The sequence below is a fragment of the Solanum verrucosum genome, unplaced genomic scaffold (assembly GCF_900185275.1).
Source record: "Solanum verrucosum unplaced genomic scaffold, falcon-dt-bn FXZP01001031.1, whole genome shotgun sequence".
In the NCBI taxonomy this organism is placed as follows: Eukaryota; Viridiplantae; Streptophyta; class Magnoliopsida; order Solanales; family Solanaceae; genus Solanum; species Solanum verrucosum.
Window position 1 is genome coordinate 246,574 of NW_026019685.1, and position 20,226 is coordinate 266,799.

The following is a 20,226-nucleotide window of genomic DNA, read 5'->3' on the forward strand; positions in this document are numbered from 1 at the left end:
TTTGTTCCTAATGAAACTGGGTTAGTTCTGCTTTCTGGTTTCCCAGATATAATTCTTTCAGCTTTTGCTGAGGATGAGCTTGCTTCTTTTGAAGCATCTTCAATTGTTGCTCGGATTTTTCCTTCATCTTTCGATGTAGAAATTGGCATATCCGTGCCTACCATCGAGATGTTTTTGGCACTAGGTGCTAGTGGGACATCTCCTGCCACTTTGTTGGGATTGATATTCCCTTTCAGATTTGAATTCTGTTCTGGATGAGTATCCAAGTGTTCACATAAGAGTAAAAAATCTCTCATGTTTTCAGCCTGTGAAGTACTGAGTTTATTGATTTCAGATTGTAACATCCGAGATTGCTCAGATAATTTTGATAATTCATCTCTAATTTTAAAAAGCTTTTGGCTTTTGTCGTCAATGGATTCATCTACTATTTTCATTTTTTCATATATCCTGTTTACCAGGATCTTCGTCTGATTGTCCATATTGGACGTTTCTGGAGATAAAATCTGCAAGAAAATTGTCATTTCCTTTAATGTATTCTATAGAAAATGAATAAAAAGACAATAGTACTTGCCATCTATGCAATCTTCTGTATTGTGGTTCAGAAGGAAGCTTGTTAAATATTAGTCCTGAAACCTGGGTATTGTCAGTTCTAATAATAAATTATTTTGGTAAAAGGAAAGTAGAAAATTTTCTAATTCCTCTAACAATGGCTAACAATTCTTTTTCATTTGTCGAATATCTTGTTTCGGCATCATTAAAAGTACCACTTGTGTACCTGCAAATTTCATTCAAATCGGTTTGCAATAATGCTCCCCAATGATAGTCAGATGCATCAGTTTGTAAAACAAGATTATCATTATCTTCTGGTAATCTAAGTTTAGGTAACTTAGCACATTCTTCTTTTAAACTTTTTATACACTGTGTGTGTTCTTCAGTCCATCCAAGTCTATTGGATTTTCTTATTAATTTTTATAAAATATTCCCTTTTTTAGCTAAATCAGGAATAAATTCTCCTGCATAATTTAAACAACCTAGAAATCTTTGAATTTCTTGTTTTGTTGTTAGTTTATCAGGAAAATCTACAATCTTTTTTTAAATATGTGATTGGAGTTCAATTCCATTTTTTGAAATAATCATTCCTAAGAATTCTATTTCGTTTTTGTTGATGTCAGCCTTTTTCTGACTTAACACAATTCCATTTTTTAAACAAATTTCTGAAAATTCTTTCAGATGTCTTAAATGTTCTTCATACGTTTTAGAACATATTAGAATGTCATCTATATAGACAATTAAAAAAAAAAATCTGAAAATATTTTGTCCATTTTTCTCTGGAATATTTGTGGTGCATTTTTTAAACCAAAAGGCATGACCAACCACTCATAATGTCCATTAGGAGTACTGAAAGCAGTTAACTGAATTGAGTTTTCTGCTAATTTTATTTGCCAAAATCCAGTTTTGCAGTCAAATTTTGAGAAATAAGTCTTTCCTTTTGCAAGGTTAATTAAATTATTTTTATTTGGGATAAAATATCCATCAAACAAACAATTTTTGTTTAGCTCTTTATAGTTTATTACCATTCGAGTTTTTCCTCTTTTTATTTCAGCATGATTTCTTACCATGAATGTTGGGCTACTATGAGGACTTTTACTTATTCTTATCAATTTTAAGTTGAGTAATTCTTTAATTTGAATTTTAAATTCAATTTTATCATCTTCATTATAGAGCATGGGTCTGACTCTAATGATTATGCAAGGGTCTTTTAATGTTAAAGTTGCCCTTTCATGACCTTGTTCCCATTTTTCTAATGGATTTTCTCCATAAGATTTTTGTAAATTTTCTTTAATCTTTTCTAGATTAAGACACTTACAAGTAATTTTTCTTAGATTCTCTAAGTATTTTCTTTTGAAATTTTCATTATCTTTTTCTAGATTATATGGATTTTGTTTTCTTGGGACTTTAATGAAATGTCCGCAAGGAGTCTTAAGACTTATCATATATAATGTTTGATGATAATCTTGAAAATGCTATATAAAATCATTTCCTAGTAATAAATCTGTTTCCAGTTTATCATAAGCAAATAATTTATTTATTGAAACAATCTTTGATCCTAAGATTATCTCTACTTTTTCTTTGGATTTTGAAAGCTTCTCTTTATCTCCTGTGATTCTGATCATAGAGATATTGTTTTTATTGATGTCCCAATCTTTTATTAAAAAAGATTTTGCTAGACTTGCTTCAGATCCATTGTCTCATAGAAGGTTATTTCTATTAAAACTGAAACCTTAAAAGAATTTTCTTTTGGCATTTATATTTTAGGTATGAAACATGTTTCACCTTTATATATCATTTCTATGCCATTTTTTCCTATACTATAGTCTTCCAATTTATTTAGGAAAAGATTCCCTAAGATTAAATCCTGATCACTTTCATGATTTGTAATATAACATGGAACTGTTATTCTTATTGTATCTAGTTGTATAGGTAAGTCTACCATATTTTTACAACTAAAGTTATTCCCTTCGAAAGTTTGATAGGTGTATTGCTTACCTTCGTATATTGACATTCCATCAAGTAAAATACCTTTCACATGGTTAGCAGTTGCTCCTGTTTGCACCAAGATTTTTTGATATTTCCATTCAATCCCATTGAAGATTCTCCCCTTTATTTTGGTTATGTTCGAGGTTTCTACTACTTTTAAAGGATATCTATTAGATATACTTTTTCTAATGGAATTTCTTCCATATTCTAACGAAAGTCTAGGGTTGCTAGTACTTCCTATTTCTTGTGTTTTTCCAAATTGAATTTCATATTCATCTGGAATTTGAGCTTGCTGAATTTCTGCTTCAACAATTCTTGCTATTCCTGCACATTATTGATCTATTTCGATCATTTCTTTATTTTTATAAACTTTTCCATAGTTTGAATTTGTAACTGTGTACAAGGCTTGATAATAGATACTCGTCAAAAATTATGCCCAAGGCAATAGAGTTTATTGCAGGTTCTATAGTATTTCCATGGAAAGCAAAGATTTGCAAGCATATTACCCAACACTCAACTATATTTCAGTTGAAAAAATTAAAGATTTTAATGCTAAGGCCACCAGAGTGGACAAAAAACTTCCACATCTTAACAAAAAGTGGATTCAAACCAGGAGAGCTTTAGGGATTAAAGCCTTATATGCTATTCTTAAACGATTCTACAATGTGTGTGTATATATATATATATATAGCGAATTTGGTGCATTAAACTTCTTGGGGCCTAAAGTAAGTGTGAATTTGGGGCATTAAACGTCTTGGGGCCTAAAGCAAGTGTTTTACTTGTTTTAGGCTTTTGTCAGCCCTGCTTCAAGTTATGTGGAGTTTAATAACATTAATTTTATATTTATAATTTGCTTAAATTGTAAGTACAATTTATACTTAATTATAAAATGTAATAATATCTCATTAATTATTACTGCAAAATAAGAAAAAAGTATTAATTATGCTTCAATTATTTTCATTTTAAGGCTCTAATTTATTCTAAGTATTTTTTATTTTATTAAATATATGAAATTGAAGTTCTGTTTGATTATATTGTACTTATATATGTGGAATAATATATGTATTTCATATTTGAATATAATACTACTATTTTAAAAGTTAGTTAGAAAACAAGTTATAAGGTGTTTTTCAAATTTAAACACAAATTCAACTTAAATTTGGAATTCTATGGTTAAATGTTGATTTTTTTAATTATTTCCTTTGTCCTTTCCATATGAACAAAAAGAGCACGTAGTTGTTATACAATAAATTTTCTTTGTCCGTTGAATTTTTGGGTAATATTGTCACGATCCAAAAATAGACGTGATGACACTTTTTTATTCACATCATGACAAGTTAGCTTCAACCCAACAAAAACTAAAAAAAATGCAGAAAGATAAAGCAAGAACAAGATAAAAATGGAAAACATATTCATTCTATTAACATCCCAAAACTTGGTTGTCATGTGTACAAGACACTAATATATAAAGTGCGAAAATAAGAAATAAGTGCAAGTCTCAAATCTTTCTTTCTCAAATAAAACAAAAAAATAAAAAGAAGAACTAGAGAGCCCACCGGATGATAAACAACTACCTCTCAACAGTCCTTCGACAAGCCTCATAGATGGGAAAGAAAGAGATTACATGATACCGGGCTTGGAACCTACACAAGTGTAGAAGCAAGGAGTGAGTATCAACAACACGGTACCCATCAATCAATCAAATTAGCAAAGCAACCTAGCTAGAAGATGAATACTCCTTTCATCCCAACCAAACCTCCTCAAACTAAAACTTGCACACAAATCAGCCCTACCTAACAGTTCTACAATACAAAGCTCACAAGGCTCAATAATCACAGTATAATAGTCACAATTCAACAACAAACATGTATCAAGTAGTCAATCTCAATGTGAAGCAGATCAATCACACGTAACAAGTTCAATCACAGTTAACAAGTAAGTCAAACATAAACATCAAAATGCATCAAATCACAATATTCAAACTTTTGCCGGAATCATTTCCCATCGGATTTATATCATATCACTAGCCGAAACCATTTCCCATCAACTTTATATTGTATCACTAGCTAGAACCATTTACCATCGAGTTTACATCATATCACTAGCCGAAATCATTTTCCATCGGCTTTATATCATCTTGCTAGCTAGAACCATTTTCAATCGGCTTTATATCGTATCACTAGTTGTAACTATTTCCCATCGACTTTATATCAAGTCACTAGTGTCACGCCCCGAGTTACTCCCGAGACGCGGACACAGGACCTAGGACCACAACTGATCCCAAGCTAACCCTGTTGGCATGATCATGAGCATACTAAATATAATAAACTAGTGCGGAAGCTAATTCATAAATAAATCTGAAAAGATGGGGAATACCTATATACTATAACTGAATATATCAAATCAGAGAGTTTAATACAAAAGAAATATCAAACTCAAAATACTAAGTTGAATCTAACTATGTCTGAAATAAGCATCTAAACTGACTAGAAATGTTGGGACATGCCCCAACTAGGTCTAACAAAACTGAAACTAAAGACTAAAACCGATAAAGATAAACATGTCACTAGTCCTCGAAGAATGAGGACTCACCACTGATGATGTTGAACTGGAGATCGGAAACCAATCTAAGCGTGATCTGGATGCTGAGAACCTGAACCTACATCACGAGAAGATGTAGCGCATGTATGCGTCAGTACTTGAAAGGTACTGAGCATGCAGGATAGAGTAAAGCTGAAATAACATATAACTAAATAAAACAATAAAGCAATGAAATAATCTGGACATGATATAGATACTGAAAATACTGAATACTGAGCTAACTGATGCAATGACCAAATTTATAACATGTTGAGACTGAATACTGACTGTACTGAAATATGGGAGCTACTAATAACCGACATAAAACCACATGAGCTAAATGTGGAGTCTGATGTATACGCCCCATCGAGAGGACCCAATATACCCTGCCAGAGGTATAAAGGCATGCTGGCGTGATCACTAAACTGATGTTGCCCACAGAGGGGACTTACACCTACGTGGCTCGTAGTTCTGGGACTATATGGGTACGCTAAACCCTAGTCCAACTTGGTATTATGCTACTCCCAATGAATTAAGTGGTTAACTGGTTATGACTGAATTTCTGTAAATGCTGGATAGCTCGAAACTGAATATGCAAACTGAGAATACAACAACTAATCTGATAATGATGCATTCATAAACTGAGGCATGTATAACTGAATACTAAAATATCTGGCCTAGCATGTGTAATTCAAGAACTAAAGAAATACATAGCTAGGTTCTGAAATTCATGCGAGAAACGATGTAGTAACATGATAATCTGATTTGGAATATTTAAATAACTAATTCATGATGATCTGTTGAAATTCTAGAAACCCTAGGTCTGTTCATAATCATGGAATCAAGAATCTGACTGAATTCTAGGGACCTAATGCGAGAAAGGAGCCCACTAGTGAAATCCCACATACCTGGTGACGAATTCCACGGAGAAATCTTTCGATTTCGGGGCTGGAACTGATGGAACCTTGTTGCGTTCTTGAACTAGGGTTCTTGACCTTTTTCTCCTATCTTGATTCTAATTTTCTAAGTTTTGGTTAATGATTTTGACTAAGGTAAGTTCTAGTTATGTTTCTAGGCTTAAACTGACTAAAACCTCATGATTTAGGGTCTAAACGACGTATCTTAGGGGTTAAACGAAATAGGAAAAGACCAAAAGACCCCTGAATTAACTGTTGTTGGAGTGACCTGCGGATTGGACCTACGGGCCGTAGGTCAATCTACGGTCCGTAGATTGTGTCCGTAAGTCAAGCCTGCTCGACAGGCCTTCACTAAAACAAGCATAACTTTTTACTCGGAGGTCGAAATTTAGCAAACTCAGTAGTGTTGGAAAGATAATTCAATTATCTATCATATCATAGGTTATGGAACACACAATTCTTTTTGTGCTAAAAGTTATGACCATCTGAAGTTGATCCATCAACAATTTTCAGCTAACTGGCTGTTAATCCTCACATACGGTCAGACCTACGGACCGTGGATCGATTGACGGTCCGTGCTGGTCAACCGTCAATCGGGACTGAAGCTGGGCTTTTGGGGCATTGATCCACGAACACGAACTACGATCTGTGACTTGACCTACGGACCGTAAGTCCGATCATGGGTCAACACTTAGCCAAATTTTTTGAATGAGTTCTGGGAAGTTTTCTGTCACGAACCACGGAGCTGCAAGACAGACCGTGAGTCCTTCTACGGTCCGTGGATGGTGTCCGTGAGTGCCACCTGTAACACCAGAAATCAGAAATCTCTATTTTCAGATACGGGGTGTTACATTATCTCCCCTTTGGGACCATTCGTCCTCAAATGAAGACTAATCTAGCTGAAATAGAGGGAGAGGGCTGCAATCCCTACCACTAAACACTGAGAACTGAATTTCTAACTGAACTGAGTTCCAAGAACATGCAAATATGTTGAAAATGCAAGTACAAACTGAAGGAACATGATTCTAAGACTGAATTTTCGCATGAATGACTAAAAAACTGAAGAGGAACTATTACCTCAAGCTGGAATGGAATTGAAAGGAAAGAGGTGAGGATACTTGGACTTCATGGCTGTTTCTGCTTCCCAAGTATCTCCCTCTACGGACTGACTCCTCCACAAAACCTTGACTGAAGCGACTTTTTTGTTTCTTAACCTTCTAACCTGACGATCGAGAATCTCAACTGGTACATCCTAATAAGAAAGGCTATCTTTCACGGCCACACTCTCTAATGGAACTATGGATGCTGGATCACCCACACACTTCTTCAAAAGAGAAATGTGAAAGACTGGATGCACTGCTGCTAAGTCTGCTGGCAACTCTAACTCATAAGCCACTTTACCAATCCTTTCTGAGATCCGGTAAGGGCCTACATATCTGAGACTGAGCTTCCCTTTCTTGCCAAATCTCATCACCCCCTTCATGGGTGACACTTTCAGGAAAACCCAATCATCAACTTGGAACTCTAGTTCCCTTCTTCTCACATCTGCATAAGACTTCTGGTGACTCTGAGCAGTCTTAAGTCTATCTCTAATGAGTTGCACTTTCTCCATAGCATCAAGGACCGAATTTGGTCCTATCAAGGCTACTTCACCTACTTCAAACCAACCAACAGGAGATCTACATCTACGCCCATATAATGCCTCAAAGGGGCCATCTGAATGTTGGAATAGTAACTATTGTTGTAGGCGAACTCAATCAGAGGAAGGTGATCATCTCAACTACCCTTGAAGTCGATCACACAAGCTCTCAACATGTCCTCTAAGGTTTGAATGGTACGCTCTGCCTGACCATCTGTCTGTGGATGAAATGTTGTGCTAAGGTTAACCTAAGTACCAAGACCCTTCTGAAATGACTTCCAGAAATGAGAGGTAAACTGAGGACCTCTATATCAGATGATAGACAAGGGAACCCCATGCAACCTCACAATCTCATTAATTTAAAGCTTGGCGTAATCCTCCGCCGAATCTGTAGTCTTGACCGCCAAAAAGTGAGAAGACTTAGTAATTCTATCAACAATCACCCAAATGGAGTCATATTGTCTGCAAGTACAAGGTAAACCTGTGATGAAGTCCATGTTGATCACTTCCCACTTCCAAGTAGGAATGTCAATCTCTTGAGTCATACCTCCTGGTTTCTGATGTTCTACCTTGACTTGCTGGCAATTGGGGCACTTAGCCACAAAATCTGTTATATCTCTTTTCATACCATTCCACCAATAGACTTCCTGCAGATCGCGGTACATCTTAGTGGCACCTGGATGAATAGAATATCTGGAGTTATGGGCATCTGCAATAATATGTTGTCTCAACTCACCCACATCAGGAACACACAATCTACCTTGATAGCGAAGTACACCATCTCCCCCTTGGGAGAAAACCTCCACTCTCTGATTATGGACTGCACCCTTAAGTTCAAGCAAGATTGGATCACTATCTTGTTTTTCCTTAACCTCTACTACTAAAGAAGATTCTGCCCCATTCTGAACCGTTACACCACCATCTGATATGCTCATAAGACGAACTCCTAGGCGAGCAAGTCTGTGAACATCCTTTGCTAGCTCTCTCCTTTCTTCCTCAATATGTGCTACACTACCCATGGATAATATGCTAAGAGCATCTGCTACTACATTCGCCTTACCCGGATGGTAATGCACACTCATATCATAATCTTTGAGGAACTCAAGCCACCTTCTCTGGCGAAGATTCAACTCTTTCTGGGTGAATACATACTAAAGGCTCTTATGGTGTGTGAACACATCTACATGAACACCGTACAAGTAATGTCTCCAAATCTTGAGTGCAAACACCACTGCTGCAAGCTCGAGGTCATGAGTTGGATAATTCTTCTCATGTACCTTAAGTTGTCTGGAAGCATAAATTATAACCTTACCTCGCTGCATCAACACTCAACCTAGGCCGACCCTGGATGCATCACAATAGATCACATAACCATCTGAACCCTCTGGTATAGTCAAGACAGGAGTTGTAGTCAACCTAGTTTTCAGTTATGCAAAGCTTTTCTCACAATCATCTGACCATTGAAACTTGACCATCTTCTGAGTCAACCTAGTCAATGGTGAGGCTATGGATGAAAATCCTTCCACAAACCTTCTGTAATAACCTGCTAGACCTAAGAAACTTCTGATATATGTAGCAGAGGTAGGTCTAGGCCATTGTTTCACTACTTCTAAATTCTAGGAATCTACTCGAATTCCTTCACTAGACACAATATGGCCAAGGAAGGCAACTGATTGTAACCAAAACTCGCACTTACTAAATTTTGCAAATAACTGGTGATCTTTGAGAGTTTGCAGAACAACTCTCAAATGACTTGCATGTTCTTCCTCATTCCTAGAGTAAATGAGGATATCATCAATAGAGACGATAACGAACAAGTCCAAGTACTGCTTGAACACTCTGTTCATCAAATCCATGAAAGCTTCAGGAGCATTGGTTAGTCCAAATGACATAACTACAAATTCGTAATGACCATACCGAGTTCTGAAGGCTGTCTTCGGAATGTCACTATCTCTGACTCTAAGTAAATGATAACCTGATCTGAGGTCTATCTTTGAGAAATGACTAGCACCCTGAAGTTGGTCGAACAAGTCATCAATCCTGGGAATGGGATACTTATTCTTGATTGTGACATTGTTCAACTGTCTATAGTCAATGCACATTCTGAGAGAACCATCTTTCTTCTTCACGAACAACACTGGTGCACCACATGGCGATATACTAGGTCTGATGAAGCCCTTATCTAGAAGGTCTTTCAACTGCTCTTTCAATTCCTTAAGCTCAGCTGGAGCCATTCTATAAGGAGGAATAGAAATAGGCTGGGTATCTGGAAGGAGATCAATTCCAAAGTCTATTTCCCTTTCGGGAGGAACTCCGGGAAGATCTTCTGGGAAAACTTCTGGAAATTCATTAACCACTGGAACTGACTCAAGAGTAGGGATTTTAGAGCTAGAATCCTTAACTCGAACTAGATGATAGACATAACCCTTAGAGATCATCTTTCTGGCCTTAAGGTAAGAAATGAATCGACCCAAAGGCGCTAAGCTACTACCCTTCCATTCTAAGATTGGTTCATCTGGAAATTGAAAACGAACACTCTTAGTTCTACAATCAACTGAGGCATAACATGAATGTAACCAATCCATGCCTAGAATGACATCGAAGTCTACCATTTCTAACTCTACAAGATCTGCTGAGGTGACTTTCTGAGAAACTATGACAGGGCAATTTCTGTATACCCGTCTAGCTATAACTGGGTCACCGACTGGAATAGAGACTGAGAAAGGTTCTGAGAGAATTTCTAGGCTAACACTGATTTGGACTGCTATGTATGGAGTTACAAAAGACAAAGTAGCCCCTGGATCTAACAATGCATAAACATCGAGATCAAAGACTCGTATTGTACCAGTGACTACATCAGGAGAACCTTCCTGATCCTGGCGAGCCTGAAGAGCATAGAGCCTGTTTTGGCGTTGTCCGCCACCTATACCAGAAGAGTTACCCTGCTGAGTCGGGCGACCTGTTGGTGCTGCTGAAGTTGTAGACTAAGCTCTACCATTATTCCCCCTTTGACCCTGTCTAGAAGGGCAATCCTTCAATCTATGACCAGACTCTAACCACACCCAAAACATCCTTCCTTACCTGTAAGGCACTCGCCCGGATGGCTCTTACTACATTTTGGGCAAGTCGGGTAAGTTTTGGTGCCTGAAACACTACTTTGAGACTTAGAGCCTGACGCTCTATCTTTCTGATCGTTACGGAACCTGGGGGATGGAACACTAGCTGATGAAGGTGCTAGAGTCGAAGACTTCTGCTGAAACTGCGAGCAATTTCCACCACCCGATTTTTGTTGGGAATACTCGTAGTTACATGTTCTTGCTTTCTTAGTCTCCTTAGCCTGTTCCCTAAGCTTATCACCCTCAACCTGCTGAGCATAAGTCATGAGCCTAGAGATGTTCATGTCTCCCAACAACATAGCATTCCTGCACTCTGTTTTCACTAAGTCTGACACTCCATAGAGAAACTTATTCATCTGAGCCCTGGAATCAGCAACCATGTGAGGAGCATACTTGGAGAGTTGGTTAAACTTGAGCCCATACTCTTGGATAGTCATGTTACCCTGCCTCAAGTTCATAAATTCCTGGGCCATTGCTTCTCTCAACTCTATGGGGAAAAACCTGTCCAGAAAGGTTTCGCTGAAACAATCCCAAGTAATAGGAGCGGCATCTGTACCCCTGTTCTCTTTCCATTGAGTATACCAAATATGAGCCACATCCTTAAGTTAGTAAGATGCTAACTCAACTCGATCATTCCTAGTTACCTGCATCACTTCAAAGATCTTCTTGATCTCATCCAAGAAATTCTGGGGATCTTCACCAGTCTGCGATCCTAAGAACTCAAGCGGATTCATCCTAACAAAGTCACGGACCCTTGCTGTTGTTGATCCACCATTTGCATTCACATTAGCTTGAACCTGCTGATTGTTCTGGTTAGCGACACTCTGAGCCAACATCTGAATGGCATTCCTGAATTCAGCATTCAACACTTCTTGATCTGGAACTGGAGGAGTTGCGTTTGCATTCCTGGCATAAGCTCTACGAGGAGGCATGATCACTGAAATGTAGAACGTCGAGTTAGAATGGAATTAGATCATACCTTATGCACGCTAAGCGTAACAAGAAAGTGAAGATTTTTCCTAAGACACTTTGTAGCCTCCCTCTCATTAGATGTGGTGCGCACTACACATCCATGAAAAGGACTCTATCTAGTGCGGATTTTCAGACATCCTAGGAAACTTAAACCTAATGCTTTGATACCAAGTTTGTCACGCCCCGAGCTACCCCTGAGACGCGGACAAGGGACCTAGAACCACAAGTGATCCCAAGCTAACCCTGTTGGCATGATCATAAGCATACTAAAGATAATAAACTAATACGGAAGCTAATTCATAAATAAATCTGAAAAGATGGGGAATACCCATATACTATAACTGAATATATCAAATCAGAGAGTTTCATACAAAAGAAATATCAAACTCAAAATACTAAGCTGAATCTAACTATGTTTGAAATAAGCCTCTAAACTGACTAGAAATGTTGAGACATGCCCCAACTAAGTCTAGCAAAACTGAAACTAAAGACTAAAAGCGATAAAGATAAGCATGTCACTAGTCCTCGAAGAATGAGGACTCACCACTGATGATGCTGAACTGGAGATCGGGAACCAATCTAAGCGTGATCTGGATGCTGAGAACCTGAACCTACATCACGAGAAGATGTAGCGCACGTATGCGTCAGTACTTGAAAGGTACTAAGCATGCAAGATAGAGTAAAGCTGAAATAACATATAACTGAACAAAGCAATAAAGCAATGAAATAATCTGGACATGATATAGATACTGAAAATACTGAATACTGAGCTAACTGATGCAATGACCAAATTTATAACATGCTGAGACTGAATACTGACTGTACTGAAATATGGTCAATGCAAAAGAGTCTGACTGAACTGTGGGAGCTACTAATAACCGACATAAAACCACATGAGCTAAATATGGAGTCCGATGTATACACCCCATCGAGAGGACCCAATATACCCTGCCAGAGGTATAGAGGCATGCTAGCGTGATCACTAAACTGATGTTTCCCACAAAGGGGACTTACACCTACGTGGCTCGTAGTTCTGGGACTATATGGGTACGCTGAACCCTAGTCCAACTCGGTATTATGCTACTCCCAATGAATTAAGTGGTTAATTGGTTATGACTGAATTTCTGTAAATGCTAGATAGCTCGAAACTGAACATGCAAACTGAGAATGCAACAACTAATCTGATAATGATGCATTCATGAACTGAGGCATGTATAACTGAATACTAAAATATCTGGCCTAGCATGTGTAATTCAAGAACTAAAGAAATACATAGCTAGGGTTCTGATATTCGTGCGAGAAACGATGTAATAACATGATAATCTGATTTGGAATATTTAAATAACTAATTCATGATGATCTGTTGAAATTCTAGAAACCCTAGGTCTGTTCATAATCATGGAATTAAGAATCTGACTGAATTCTAGGGACCTAATGGGAGAAAGGAACCCACTAGTGAAATCCCACATACCTGGTGACGAATTCCACGGAGAAATCTTTCGATTTCGGGGCTGGAACTGATGGAACCTTGTTGCGTTCTTGAACTAGGGTTCTTAACCTTTTTCTCCAATCTTGATTCTAATTTTCTAAGTTTTGATTAATGATTTTGACTAAGGTAAGTTCTAGTTATGTTTTTAGGCTTAAACTGACTAAAACCTCATGATTTAAGGTCTTAACGATGTATCTTAGGTGTTAAACGAAATAGGAAAACACCAAAACACCCCTGAATTAACTGTTGTCGGAGTGACCTACGGATTTGACCTACGGGCCGTAGGTCAATCTACGGTTCGTAGATTGTGTCCGTAAGTCAAGCCTACTCGACAAGCCTTCACTAAAACGAGTATAACTTTTTACTCGAAGGTCAGAATTTAGCAAACTCGGTGGAGTTAGAAAGATAATTCAATTATCTATCATATCATAGGTCATGGGACACACAATTATCTTTGTGATAAAAGTTATGACCATCTGAAGTTGATCCATCAATAATTTTCAGCTAACTGGCTGTTAATCCTCACCTACGGTCAAACCTATGGACCGTGGATCAATTGACAGTCCGTGCTGGTCAACCGTCAATCGGGACTGAAGCTGGGCTTTTGGGGCATCGATCCACGGACACGAACTACGGTCTGTGACCTGACCTACGGACCGTAAGTCCGGCCGTGGGTCAACACTTAGCCAAATTTTCTGAATGAGTTCTGGGGAAGTTTCCTATCACGAACCACGGACCTGCAGGATGGACCGTGAGTCCATCTACGGTCCGTGGATGGTGTCCGTGAGTGCCACCTGTAACACCAGAAATCTGAAATCTCTATTTTCGGATACGGGGTGTTACAACTAGCCGAAACTATTTCCATCAAATTTATATCATATGTCGCATCACTGTAACTCCCCGAGCCTACACCCTGGGTGTGAATGGCACTCAAGAACCATTGATGGCCCCAAGAGAACCCTTGGTATGTCTTACCTACTCAGCGGAAGACTTTAAGCATTAAGAAAAGAACTCAATTGCAAGATAACTCAATTGTCTCAAACTAAATTCATAATGTTTTAGAAATAAACATTTAACTTAGCCAAAGAATTTTTTCTGATTCAAACTCGAGATCCATTTCCTTTAATTTGGTGGTGGCTAATACTAATTACTACTACAGTAGTACTACTTAATGCTTCCTTGACATTTTCAACATGAAAGTATTCATGCATTACGAATTAATCAACATGAGCAGGCAATAATTGACTAAGTTTATATATGCTACTAATCTAATATTTAAGTTGAAGTAATAATATCTAAAATTGTTTCAAGTGCAACAGTAGTATAAATACCCATGGTTAGATGGTTAGTAGCACATCATCTTAAGTATTATAAATTCCTTAATTAATTCATATGGCTTCCAATAGTTGGCCTTGTTATAATTTAGTATAAATACCCATCGTCAGAAGTTAGTAACACATCATCTTGAGAATTATAAACTCCTTAATTAATTAATAAATATTCTCTGCATTTGAACATGGCTTCCAAAACAAGTCACCCCTCAGTTGCCCTTTTCCTATCACTGAATCTCGTTTTGTTTGCTCTTGTAAGTGGAACCAATGATACTGGAAATTGCAGAGGACAACAAACGTGCTCAATAGATACTTTGAAACTTGGTGTGTGTGCTAATATACTTCATTTGGTGAATGTAGTAGTCGGGTCTCCACCAACTATGCCATGCTGCAGTTTGATTCAGGGACTGACGGACCTAGAGGCAGCGGTTTGCTTGTGCACAGCCATAAGAGCAAATGTGCTGGGAATTAATTTGAATGTACCACTCTCTCTAAGCCTCATACTAAACAGTTGTGGAAAGAATCCTCCTACTGGCTTCACTTGTTAAACTACCCTCTACTTTGCCTCATTATGCTTAATTGCCAATGGGTTAATAAATAAATTTCTCGTCGTGCTTATGAAATTACGCACATACAAACCTTTTTTAATAATTTAAATAAGTGAACTTTGCATATGCAAGTTCCTCAACCTGTTTCTCATCTTCTCAATAAATAAAACTAGTCTTTATTACCTCTCCATGCTCTTCGTATAATTAAATTGATACTATTATAAACTCTACTTTTGAAGAAGCCATTGGTGTCCTGCTTAGATATTTTTTATTTTATTGTTTACTATCATTTAAATAGCATTGATCATGTGTAATAATGCTTAATTTTCAACTGCCCTACTATTAACACGTGTTATTTATCAGCATATTTTATGTTATTATTTAAAAATTATGTCTAATAGGAGTTTAGTTTTAGCATTCCTATGCTATTATAATAACTTGATGTCATACCTCTAATAATTTAACCTTATTTAGCATCCTGCCTATGGGATCGAATAAGCTCATCATAGCAGTCATTTAGATATTGCACCATGTCAATTACTAAATTTGTTAAATTATATATTTTATTATTATTTTGTGCAAGCATGTAATTTAGTTTCTGCATTAAAATATTTTGTCTTACTATTGTCACCATATCCGGTATCATCATTAGTTATATGTCATGACTTATTGGTACAATTCAGACCATCGTGACTCGTGAGTGGCATCCACACTAATCCCTTAATAGGAGAACCAACTACCAATCCAAAATTTAACCCAACACCATTTATAAAATCAAGTTATTAAGGGAAGAGCTTAGAAACAACTAAGAATTGAGTTTCCATAAATTCAACCAATAGTCAAAATAGTTTAGACTACTAAACAATTGAGTCCCCATAAACTCAACTCAATATTAAAATAATTATGCGAAAATAAACCCCTAAGAAACGCAAGTCTTAGTACCAAAACTCTATTGTCTAAAAGAAAGGGGATCCAACCTCGAAGCTTAACACGGTAAATAATAGTCTAAGAATGTCTTAGTACAAAAAGATAAACAACACAAGCAGAGGAATCCACGGCAGCCTGAAAAAATAGTTCGACCTTCAATTTGAAGTTAGACGTCCTTTATAAAGATCTTGGAATCAACAAAGAAAGAATATATGTAGTATCAGTACACAAATCAAAGTGTACTGGTAAGCACGACCAGTCCAAGATATGAATGTAAGGAATCTACCATAGTACAGTGACATAGACAACACATAACAATTATAAATTCATATATATTCCTTGTCATATATCACCAAATAACAAGTATCTAGATGCATGTCTCATATGATCACAAATGCAAATGTCGGTCCTTTCATGAAATAAACACATACCTGGTCCTCTCATTGAACCCAAACTCAATCTGTTTTAGTATACCGATGAGGTATCCAAACCATCTTTAGTTAGTATGTCGACGTGGTACCTGAGCCAATCATATATGAATATCCCTGTATCGCGCATAGTAGCCGAGCAAACCGTTAGTATATACCAAGCGTTGTATCCGATCCAATCATGAGGATATCTTGTACTGAAATATAAACATGAACAACTCAACTCAAAGATCTCAATAACAATATAAAAAAAACTCAATATATGTTGAGATCCTTATCTTGATAAAAACTCAAAACATGAACAACTCAACTCAATTTTTTTTTTCTTTACCTTTTCTCCACTTGAATTAAGCAAGTAGAAAAATAATTTACCTTATACCTCTTCTCTTCCATCTCTTGAAGAGAGCGACATTGAGCGGAATTATGTTGAGATTCTTATCTTGATATCCGCACTTTTTCAAATTGTAACAAGAACATGAATCTCCTTAAACTTGTTGGTGTAATATACCACAATTACAATAAATTACAGTTGAAATAAAATGAACAAAAATGTATAAATAAATCTTTAGGCTGAGGCGCGGATATCTCGCTCTCTTTAAGGAAATTCAAGCTCACTGCAGCATAATCTACACCAATCCAGCAGTATCACTCTTGACTTGTCCCCTCCAGGATACAACAGCCCAACAACGTCGTACAACTCAAGCAACTCCAGATTAGTTGAAGAGTGCAAAGCTCCACAAAAAGAACACCTTCCTTCAACATATAATTACTCTCTTTTGTATAGTGAATATAGTTGAAGACTTAGAATATTTTCTTTGTCTCAACTCTCTCTTTCACTAGGCTAACCTCAATATAAACTTCTCATCTTCTTGAGATACTTCACAAAGGAAGAAACACCACTATTTATAGCTAAAGAAGTCTTCCATATAATCAATGGGTAGAATGAGGGGTAGTAATGTGGGTAGATGTTACATGAGTTACAAGAAACTAATGGTCATATGAGTTACAAGAAATTAATGACCATGAGAGTTACAAGAACTAATGGTCATATGAGTTACAAGACACTAATGACCATGAGAGTTATAAGAACTAATGGTCATATAAATTACAACAACCAATAGTTCTACCACAATTCATTCCCACTAACATATGCACTTAATATTTTATTTTAATAATAAAATGCATATACACCAATATTCTTGATTTTTTATTGAAACCCATCAATTTTAATGGAGGTATACCAATGTGGATGCTATCAACGTGTGTCCTTATTTTTCACTCATCACTTGCCTTAAACTTTATCGGAGAAATAAACATATCAAACTTGCTGCTTTGGTGGAAACTAGGGTCAAAGCCCACAAGGCTCCTAAGGTTCATGCAAACATATAATTCCCTGGATGGCAATATGGGTAGTATGAGATCCAAACTATTACCAGATGACTTACATTTGATCTTCTGCTCAATCAATTCATTGATTGATAAATGGTATCACTGGAACTCTATCTTTTCTTGTTACTATTATAAATGTTTTAAACTCTATTAGAAAATAGAAAAGACTTGTGGTCAGAATTAACACACATTAAGCAAGAGGTTGATAGACCTTAGTTGCTAGTGATGATTTTAATATTTTGTATGATTTAGTTATTAAGTGATATGTAATTTAATTCTCCCAGTTTGTTTTTCCGGCACTATTATGAGGAATCACGCGGGAAGTAAATATTAAATGACCCTTAGTTATAGGGGGGTTTTATAATAACCGTCTTTTTAATTAACCGTCGCGACCATGATCGAATATTTTTACAAGTAGAAACTAAAGAAAAAACTACTATCAATTAAGAAATGACGAAGAGATATGGAATACTGCGGAAGAAACTTGAAAAACTGGAATCGGATCTCCATTTGCTCTTCACATTCCCACCGGACTCCGCGACCCACGAGATTCTCTCTCACGCCATTGAACAGCAACTTGAATTTTTAAATCATTTGTTGGCTGCAGAAATAACTTCGTCCCCGTCCAAGCCGCGACACTTGTACCACATCGGTCGCAGACTCAACGAACTCGAAACCGTCTTTGATCTTCACTCGCAGCAACAATTAGACGGAAAGAATATGAATGATCATGATGCTACTTCGGTCTGTTCTTGTAGCGAGTCGTGTATTAATGATGATGGAGAGGCGGCTGTAGAGCGCGATTTTGGTGATTCTTATGATGTTCCGGAGGATTCACCTGTTGTCGATTTTAAAGGTGTGGAGGAAGTTGATGAAGAGGAACAAGGTAATATTATAAATGGGAGGTATTTTGGAGTATTGGGGTGTGGGGTGATGATGGGAGCAGTTTGCGTGGGATTTGTTATGCTGAGATTTTATGATTGTTTTCTTGTAATTCAGCCTTCGGGTTTTCTTGTTCCTACTTAATTACTATCACTTACTCTGTTGTATGCTTTAGAGCCAGGAACTTTTTTATTAAATTTAATGACTGATGTATCTGCTACAACTACTTCTAATGATGTACTATTTATTTTTAATTTGAACGGTCATATATAGCACATCTAATGTGTCGTTCTGTGCACAAATATATATAACAGTAGCATTGTTTTAACAAAACAAAAAAAGATGCTAATGCATTAGGCTAGATTTCACATTTCTTTCCTTTTCTTCTGGCTAATTTAATTTAGTCTGAGGTCTTGAATATAGTGATTGATGTATAAGGTGTACTTTCGAGATCTAAATGTAATTTCTACTGCGTTTACCTTTCTACTTGTTTACGAGTGAGATGTTTGACAGTGTATAAACTTAGAATTGATGTTTTACTGAACCAATTCCAACGTTTTTTTTTTGGTTAAACTACCCTGCGAGATGGGCTAAATCTGACCTCGGAATACAACACTTGATTCGGAAACCACTTCACTCGATGAGCAAGAAAATATGATTTATTGTAGAAGAGGATCTTATTCTAACTAAACTATGGCTGAGCATATTTTTAACTTATACAGCATTTGGTATTGAGGTAGAGGTAGCACCTGAAATTGCTCTGGCAATAGCATCAGTCTACTACAGCATTTGGTATTGAGGGAACTTGTCTAGTAGGGGATAATTTTGTACCTTCACCATCTTTTAATGGAAAGAGTGATTCTAAATTCCTCCATACTTCTGATCCTTAATTTTTCTACTTTAACAGTTAGCTGTACGATTATATCCCTAGGATGTGTTACAAGCATAAATTATCTTGCTATCAGCAACAAGAGTAGCAAGGTTAGAATCACATATAAATATAATAGGCGAAATAAATTTTATTCCCTAAAAGTTTGATCGGTTGGTGTTAAAGATGAAGGTTCAAGTAGATAGTTAGGTTCACAAAGTTAGTTAGACATTTAATTAATTGGAATTGACCTTATTATTGTCGGGTAAGTTTGTTACACATTACCAGATGATTAGATGTGGTTAGCAAGTAGTTAGTGACTAGCCGAATTGTATATATAGGAGCTCTTTCATTCTGTAGTTACAGTTTTTCAATATACAATACAAAATTTCCCAACTCTCTCTTCCTAAATTCAATATGATATCAGAGCTTTTGGATCAATAATTGTTTTATTCATTGCAATCGATTCTGAAAACCTCCATTGAAGATGCACAGAGCTATCATAGCTGACAATGCCTTATGCAATTGAAGAAGTAGCAGTTGCAGTTGCTACAACAGAGACACTTGAAGTAATTGAATCAAAGAGGAATCACCCTCTTTAT

The 20,226-nt window shown here is 36.8% G+C and overlaps 1 protein-coding gene across 1 annotated transcript; it reads left to right on the top strand.

The window, feature by feature from the left end:
• Positions 1 to 14,767: 14,767 nt before the first annotated feature.
• LOC125835198 (14 kDa proline-rich protein DC2.15-like) lies at positions 14,768 to 15,130 on the top strand. The gene has a single exon (XM_049514357.1). The coding sequence runs from the start codon at positions 14,768 to 14,770 to the stop codon at positions 15,128 to 15,130; it is 363 nt and encodes a 120-aa protein (XP_049370314.1).
• The last annotated feature ends 5,096 nt before the right edge of the window (positions 15,131 to 20,226 follow it).

What these genes read in the sequence shown, in the direction of transcription:
- LOC125835198 (XM_049514357.1), top strand. Translation starts at nt 14,768, where the DNA reads ATGGCTTCCAAAACAAGTCACCCCTCAGTTGCCCTTTTCCTATCACTG.